An 8,067-nucleotide genomic window follows, 5' to 3' on the forward strand; every position below is an offset into this window, starting at 1 on the left:
GGCTGTGCTCAGTCCCACAGTGCACAGTATTGCCACAGAACTTAATAGAAAACCAGCATTATTCATTTTTAAATAGACACTGTTTCCAAGCTTTGCCATTTCCTATTGCTAAAAGTAAACTGTGTCAGTGACTCATGATGTTGACTAGGTCTCATGTCTTCTGGAATAAACTTAGGTTAACACCTGGGAAAGTGGCATTGCTAGAAATACAAATACATGTCACCCATTTAAGAAGAGCAATTTCTACACTGAACAAAGGCAAGGAGTTTTCCAGTAGGCAGAGTAAGGAGTGATCAGAAACATGACTATAAATACTTGAATGTAAACAGTACTTATCACAGAATGATCTTGAGATTTAATGAGATTAACAGATACAACTTCACAGTCTTTATTAGCAGATCTAGCAGCTTTGTTGCAGTTTACCTCTAATTCTTCCTTCTGAATTTATGGCCTTCCTTTCTAAAGGGTAATAAATACAAGAGATGCTTTGATATCTGAGCATGCCATCTGAGATGCACTTAAAGGACTTTCAGAGGGTCAGTACTTCTTTCTTTCTGAAAGCCAGTCTTCTTAAGCCTTTTTGCAATGCTGAGCAGTCTCTCTTGTGCATCAAACAACAGTTGTTCTAAAGCAAGAAATGTCAGGGTCACTCCCAAAGCAGTATGACCACACCAGGACGATGCTCTCCTGAATCTGACAATCTTTTGAGAGGCAGGATTTAGTAGATAGGTCTTTCATCAGTCTTTCATGGTCATAGCCTCTTGGCCCTAAGCCAGCATCTCTTGGCAGCCTAGCTCACCTGGAACAGAACTCAGCTCTCAAAAACTTGAGCTTATCGGGTCTATCTGAAACCTTGTGGGCATGGGCTTGATGTCACAGGCCCTCACGCTTCCAGAAGAACAAGTTCAGCCGGGTCCAGTGAAATTTGCCATACACCTTTTTCTGTTGTTATGAACCATAGCTGATGTTTCAGAACTTCTCCTTTAGCAAGTTTTCCCATCCTTACATCTTTACACACTCAAAAAATTCAGCACATTCTCTTTAATGGAGTGCTTCTGTCCATAGCTCTTTTGTGTCAGAAAGGGTACCGCCTGCAAGGCACCTGCTGGATGCTGGAGCTGTCACTACTCTTTCTACAGAAACACAGCTATCAGGATGTCTTCTGCAAAGAAATTATGTCACTTTGAAAAAGCCTTTGAAAATTTACATTTTTGCCTGGAGTTGTTAAGCATTTGAAATCTGCCATTAAGAGGAGGTTTTGAAACGGTTCAGGTGACTTCTTCCAAAGCACATGTATCACGCACTTTGCTTTTAGGCTGCTGTGCTTTTCATAACACGTCATATGATTCATAAGTACAGATGTGCTTGAAAATGAATGATTTATTCATTTGAACATATTTGGGCATTTAATTTCTGCAAGCAAAATCCTCCTGCAGAAGGATACCATCTTGTATGTGTACATAGCAAAAGAGAAGATGCGGTAACCACATTATATATTGCCAATTATTCCCTGGAGGAAATAATGAAAAGAGGGGTTTTTGAAAAGGAGTCAAACTTTCTGTGACATTATGCAGTGTCTTTTTGATATTGCTTAAAAGCAAGCTGGCCTCTAGCCCTCCCTGGAAGTACAGCTGGATGTAGTTCTATCTTGCAAACAACAAACTGTACCCAGTGGATGGGAGATTTGCATTGTCAGCCACAGAGATCTGTATCTGAGAAGTAAGCATGTGCTCAGGATACATCCATCAAACTGTGACAAATGATGATGGGAAGAAGCTTAAGTCAAGACAGGCATGAGAACATAAGAAAGACTGCAGAGATTGAGGAAGAGATGTGGAAGACACACACATGCCAGGCAACATCCCATACATTGGACCTGACTATCAGAATACAGATTATGGTGTAAGATTAAAAGGCAATGATGGGACCCCTACCTTGCTTACTACATTTTTCAATGTTTGTGTTGCTGACGTAAGGAAATATTTAATTCAGCAAAGCCTTCTTCCTCACTGAGTCATGATTTCAACACTTTTGTTTATAACTATATATGCTTGTATGAATTCCAGTCAAAGGTGCCCTAACTTCACTTATGTTACCTAAAAATCCCTTACAAAGACTGGTGATGTACTTTCTGTGCAGGGCATGAAGCTGAACACTGTCTCCTATGCATTTCCACACTGTGGATAATTCAAAGCAGCACAGAATCCCCTGCTCCCCTTTGGCAGTGCTTAGTGAAGTGTTCTCTAAATCTGAGGCCTCATGGGGATGATGGCATTCATTGTAAAAGATCTATCTGGCGATGTTCAAAGTTGGACGTTGCTGGAAGGCTTAAGATTAAAACATGCTTTCACAAAACTGAGAAAAGAATTTAACGGCTCTTAAAAGCCCACTTTGGAGCCCAAGCATGGTTGCAACATACTTGGAGCCACAACTTTCATTCAGAGGGATCCAGCTCTGCTATTCCCTATAGCACAGACAGATGATAGGCTTCAGAATCTCCATGATAAGCCACATATTTCAGACTCAAGGTCTGACACTTTTAATTTTTTTTTTAATGTGAAATGAAGGACTTGCACATTCATTAGAGATAGTCCACCATCTAATCATTCAAAAGCTTGACAGACATAAAACCCATTCTTTGCATGGTGCTAATGGCAGCATTTTAGTTAACACTTCCTATAGCTACACCATGACCACAGGCCATAAGATTGTATCAGCCTCCCCACGTGGCTGCCTATTCACAGCAGCAAGTCCAAAAGAAAAAAGAAAATTCCAGAGCCTCCTAGAAAAGCAAAACAAAGAACAACAAATGCATTTTTGATGCATTGATAACCAACTTCACTTTCATAATCAAGACCTAGCAGCATAGATCACAGTACAGCTTTAGCACCAAAGTCTGAATCGAAGACAGTACACAAGGTGCTGCAGCTCCGTCTCCCAGCTGGGAATCCCCTTCAGTGCCCCACAGATCAAGTGTTAGAGAGGTAGAGCCAACAACCATCAGAGTGGGAAAGCAAGGTGTGGGCAGCTGCCAGGTGAGAATGCATAGCTGGCAGCACCCCCTGCACCAGGTGCTGATAAGGCGGGGGCTTCAAGCTCTGGGGTTCACCCATAAACCCCTATCTGATGTGGGAACAACCACTGCAGATAAAAATAATTGGAAGGTAAGATGGGTTACTTTCAAGTTCTTCAAAGATTTCTGCACATAGCTGCAAGTAAAATACCAGTCTCGAAAGGGTGATCTGCTGGCAGCTGGTTACCCAAATGTGTTTCAGAAGTTGCTTACAAAAAGCTCTTCACAAACATTTCTGCAAAAAAAACGTGAGCTGCTATACTCAATGGCTCAGTTTTTGGAAAAATAGTATGCAAACAATGTACAATTGTAGCACCAATAATGCTAAGTAATGTGCTTGAGCACATGAGAACAAATTCTAATCTTTTAATTCATATCTAGACACCACGGGCAAATTCTGTTCTCAACTTTGCAAGATTGCAAAAGTATAGCTTGAATAATCTTAAAGGTTAAACTTTTAGATTTAAATCAGTTTAATTAACAAACACCTCTATCAGAATGGAAACCATGTCTTGTAATATGGCCAAATGGATCACTTCAACACATGGGCTCTTAGCTACTACACCTTCAGCAGGCTCACCTTTGGCTCAATGGGAGGATAAACGTTAACAAAAAGTAGGACTAAAAACTGGATTTGGATTGGGGTTGCTCAGGAAGAACCACTTGGACTTTCAATTTACAGCCCTGCAAACTCTAGAAGAGGACCATTCTGCTACAAATTAAAACAATCTCAAGTGGTAGTCCAAGTGCAAAACACACAATGACACTTGAACATGCAGGCTGCAGCTTTGCTTCAAGCCCTTTTCAAGTTCAAACCTGTTTGAAACATTAAAAACTTTACCACAGATAAAGGATAATTGGCAGGATTAAGTTTATAGCTCTCCTTATCTGGGCAGTCGCCCTGCACAATTAAATAAATACACATTTGGATTACTCTCTTTCTTGATGTGGGAGAGTGCTAGATAATGCTCGTGACAGGCCTTCAGCTGCAGTGCAAACTTGTGTAATTACATAGGGGAATATAATGTCCTGTTACCAAGCCGCTGTCTGTGTTTACCAGTGTTTTCTCTGTGCTTGGAACTTCAAACGGTCCTCGCACAGGATCAGGATCTAAATTAGTTGCTGAGAACAAAGGGGCTGGGAAAGGAAAGCTGAATTTCCTGGTCATAAAAGCAGACAGGACAATGACTTCCCTTAACAGGTATCCGCTGATGTTCCTGTGCACGCAGGGCTTGCAGGCACAGCTGCCAAAGAGCCTCGCGCCCTCACGGAGGGAAAGAAGCATTGCAGAGCATGAAAGAGCCTGGAGGGAGATAAAATGTCCTTAGATGGCAGAGCTAGAACGAAGTTCCTCAAGGCTAGCTGCTTCCGGCTTAGATTCTTACAGCCCTGTCTTTGCTTGGAGGAGATCAGAGGACCCAGCACTGAGCAGCTACGTAGCAGGGAAGCTCTGCTAAGTGCGAGCCTGACTGTTAATTCAGATCCCCGCAGCTCCCAATGCCAAGAGTAAAACCACCCCTGCCCAATGGACATGCTTTCCTTCAGAGCCACAAAGGGTTAATTAAAGCCCACCTCCACGCGGGGCAGCCCTGTGCTGAAGTGCAATCTAATCTCGACAGTAGTTGGGTCTCGCCCCCTTTGAAGCCGACATCTGGTCTCCATCACGGACATCTGCACACTGCTGTCCTCCACACACGGTGCGGCTGTTTGTTCAGGTGGGCCTTGCGTCCGCGCAAGGAGCGCTAACCAGCTTGCCATGGGCCACCGCACCCTCCAGCAGCCCTACTTAGAGCACTGCGTCCATAAATGAAACACTACTGCTCTAAATTGCTGGGCATACTTGCCATCAGCATGCTGTGTGCCAGTTTTGGGCTCCATCGCTCGCCAGCCTGTCTCCTACACACACTACAGAGTGCAAAGATGGCTCACCACCACCATCTCCTCCCACTGCAAGCCCACAGCCAAGCTACGGAGGATGGGTAAAATCAAATTTACGCTAATGAAATTGTGAATAAAACTTCATCTATCTCTCCCTGCAAACTCCCCCCTTTACTCTTTTATTCATTGTCTTCCAGATTGCCAAATGCAGCATGTTACAGAGGGAACAGCTCTCATAGCCTCTAGCAAGCAGTGCAGTTCTGGTCCATTTTACAGACATGGGTATTTACATCGTATACACTTACTTATTTTCCATAAGCAGGTTTTGAAATTAAATACTAACTTAAACAATATTTCCAGTGAACTTTTAAAAGCATAAACAGTTTTGCTCTAAAAAGCCCAGCAGTCCTGTCTTCATCTTCATTAGGGCTATTTCCATGATGTTATCAACAAATTGTTTTACTTAGGGTTTCTAATTCACTATTCTAGCAGTAACAGAATCAGAAATAAGCTAAAGTTTCTTCTTAGCATCTGTACTTGTTAAAAAAAAAAGTTTACGTTTCCAAAAGAAATTAGCCAAATTTGTTTTGAACCCTCTTGGAGTTGACTCTTATTAATCAGGTTTTCTGGAGCTGAACAATCTTAGCTTTTGACATCTGAAACTTCTGTGGCTTTCTCTCTAAGCAAAGAAAACAGTGATAATGGACAACTTCCAGCTGCAAACCTCTTATGATATTGCACAGGTTTTATTTTGACTAAGGAACACAAGTTTTTCCAAATAGTAATTCAGCAATGTTAAAGTAGGCATTTCTTAGCATAATGAAAGCATAAGTTTTAGTCTTACAGGACATTCTAACTTGCTTTATAAAGCTTTAAACCCTAAATACACACACACACACACACACACACACACACACACACACACACCCTCTCACTCACTTTTAACCCTTAATTTGCTAGGTGCAATAGAAACGTTGAAGGCAACATGACATGGTGTAAAGAGGCTTAGCGCTGCAATCCCCTGGGACTGCCTGTTGTTCTTACACATCAGCAGCTCAGGCTGGCCTCTGGCTGAAGGATGCACACAGAAAAAGCTCTAGGCAAAGTTAAAGCTAACAAGGTAAGTGCATACAGACTAGCTGAACTTCAGACCCCTGTATGATACCAATGGCATTTTCAAGCTTTTAAGGGTGGCAACTTCCCCACGCTTGAAGCTCAGACCCCAACTGTGAGCTGCTACTTCACTGAGGTATAGATGTTTACACACAAGCCACCAAGCTGCATCATTCTGCAAGAATATAGGTATACTTTCTTTGGTGAAACATAACCACAGATGGAAAAAAATAGACTATTTTCCTACTTCATGCTCTTTTGGCAGTTGCTGTTTTGATCTGATCATCAGCCTTGATTTGTTTCCTGCTCCAGCCAGGGTTCAGCACTGCTCTGTAATTCCAAGCAGATGAGCCAGGGAGTCCAACCCTGTAATTACACCTCCTCTCCTTACCCTCTAACTCCAAGCCTCCCATTTTCACTCTTACATCTCGGATCATAAGAGTTTTAAGAAACACCTTTGGCGTCCCAGCGGGTCTGGCTTAACTAAACACATTTATGCTCTCTCTGGATTTCATTGCTGAGCTGTGAGAAGGGTATAAAGCCCCCTCCTGGGGAACAAGGTCTTTTGCTCTTTGTCTTTCAAAACAAAATACACAATCAGAAGTCCATGCTCTTTATTATTTATTGAATACCATCTGTGTGCTTAGCACTTGTACAAACACAGAGAGAGGCAATCCCCGCTCCGCAAAATCAATCCCAGGAATAGCTCTGAAACCCTTATCCCCGCTCACAGATCTCACCCTGAATCCATGTAGGTTACTTGCATTCTAACAGCTAAAGCAAATTCCTCTTTTTACAAGCCACCTCAGGGTCCTAGGAAAATTTAACTGAAGAAGTCTGGATGCTACAAAGTACTCTTGAGTTAAGAATGTGCTTCAAAACGATGCTGTGACTTGAGGAGCTTGAGTCACTCTTGGAGAACGATATCTCGCCTGGATTTCTCAAATCTGGCTGCCAAATGTTAGACATACCGAAGCAGCTAATTAAAAAGCCTCCCTTTCAGAAGTCGCTCTTGAAGAACATCGGGATTCTAGACAAACAAGCTGGATGTACGCGCTTCACACAGCACACACAAGTTTAGATACATTAGGCACCAAACTTTTGCCTGCCTGGGGTTTGGAGACACGTCAGTCCGTGGCTCAGCAGAACAGCGGGCAGCATCATCCCGAGCCCCCGGTGCCCTATGCCGGCAAACGCCGCAGCAATCACCTCCCGGCCACAAGCCTCCTTCTCGGCCGCAGGTGAGGCATGGTCCGGCAGGTCGGACCTTATGGCAACGCCCATCGCTGTGCCAGCTGCCCGTCCAGCCGCTCCGTCCCAAAGCCACGGGCACGCAAGTTGCCCAGCCGAGCAGGAGAGGCACGGCTTCACCACACCCCGCTGCTCCGAAGTTTTATTCGCCCCCGAGGCGAAGCGGGCGAGCTCCGCGTGGCTGCGCTCCTTCCCCTCAGCCGGACTCGCGGCGCAGGACGAGAGCACCAGCCGCGCCCCGTTCCCACCCGAGGAACCGCCGGGCTCCCCGCACTCACCGTGCAGCAGCAGGGCCGGGAACAGGTACCTCATCAGGCTGCCGTACGGGACGGACATCTCCGCGCTCCGTGCCGCCACCACGCACTGCGGGCCGTGCCGCGCTCAGCGCCGGGCCGGGCAGCCCATGGCCGGCACTAGGGGGCGGGCGGCTGGCGGGGCGGCAGCGCGGCCGGGGCACACCGCCTCTCCTTCAGGAGCCCGTCCCTCGCTCCTCAGATCGGGCTCCACTCGCCGCCTCCTCACCCGTATCCACGAAGCGCGGCGGCGGCTCCGCTTCATATTTCCCCTTCCAGCGGGAGGAGGAGGGGTCGGGAGGTGGGGACTCCCGCGCTGCCGCCGCCGGGAGGAGAGGAGGGCGGGCTGGAGGGGCGGCCCGTGGGGTGTCCGCCGCCGGGCGGGGGCGGGTCGGGGCGGGAGAGGGTATGCGGGGGGGCCGGACGGTGTTGGGGCGGTCCGAGAGGTTCTCGGCAGGT

At 45.8% G+C, this 8,067-nt stretch overlaps 1 protein-coding gene across 1 annotated transcript in view; it reads right to left on the reverse strand.

Annotated features, from left to right (window-relative positions):
* APCDD1 (APC down-regulated 1) overlaps positions 1-7,673 on the reverse strand; it is a 30,338-nt gene extending 22,665 nt beyond the window's left edge. Inside the window, exon 1 of the mRNA XM_042809089.1 lies at positions 7,594-7,673. Coding sequence (XP_042665023.1) covers positions 7,594-7,651 — 58 coding nt within the window. The 5' untranslated portion in view covers positions 7,652-7,673. The remainder of the gene's footprint in view (positions 1-7,593) is intronic.
* Between the last annotated feature and the right edge of the window lie 394 nt (positions 7,674-8,067).

This window comes from Centrocercus urophasianus, unplaced genomic scaffold (assembly GCF_019232065.1).
Source record: "Centrocercus urophasianus isolate 14NV4802_14NV808 unplaced genomic scaffold, USGS_Curo_1.0 seq_11, whole genome shotgun sequence".
Lineage (NCBI taxonomy): Eukaryota > Metazoa > Chordata > Aves > Galliformes > Phasianidae > Centrocercus > Centrocercus urophasianus.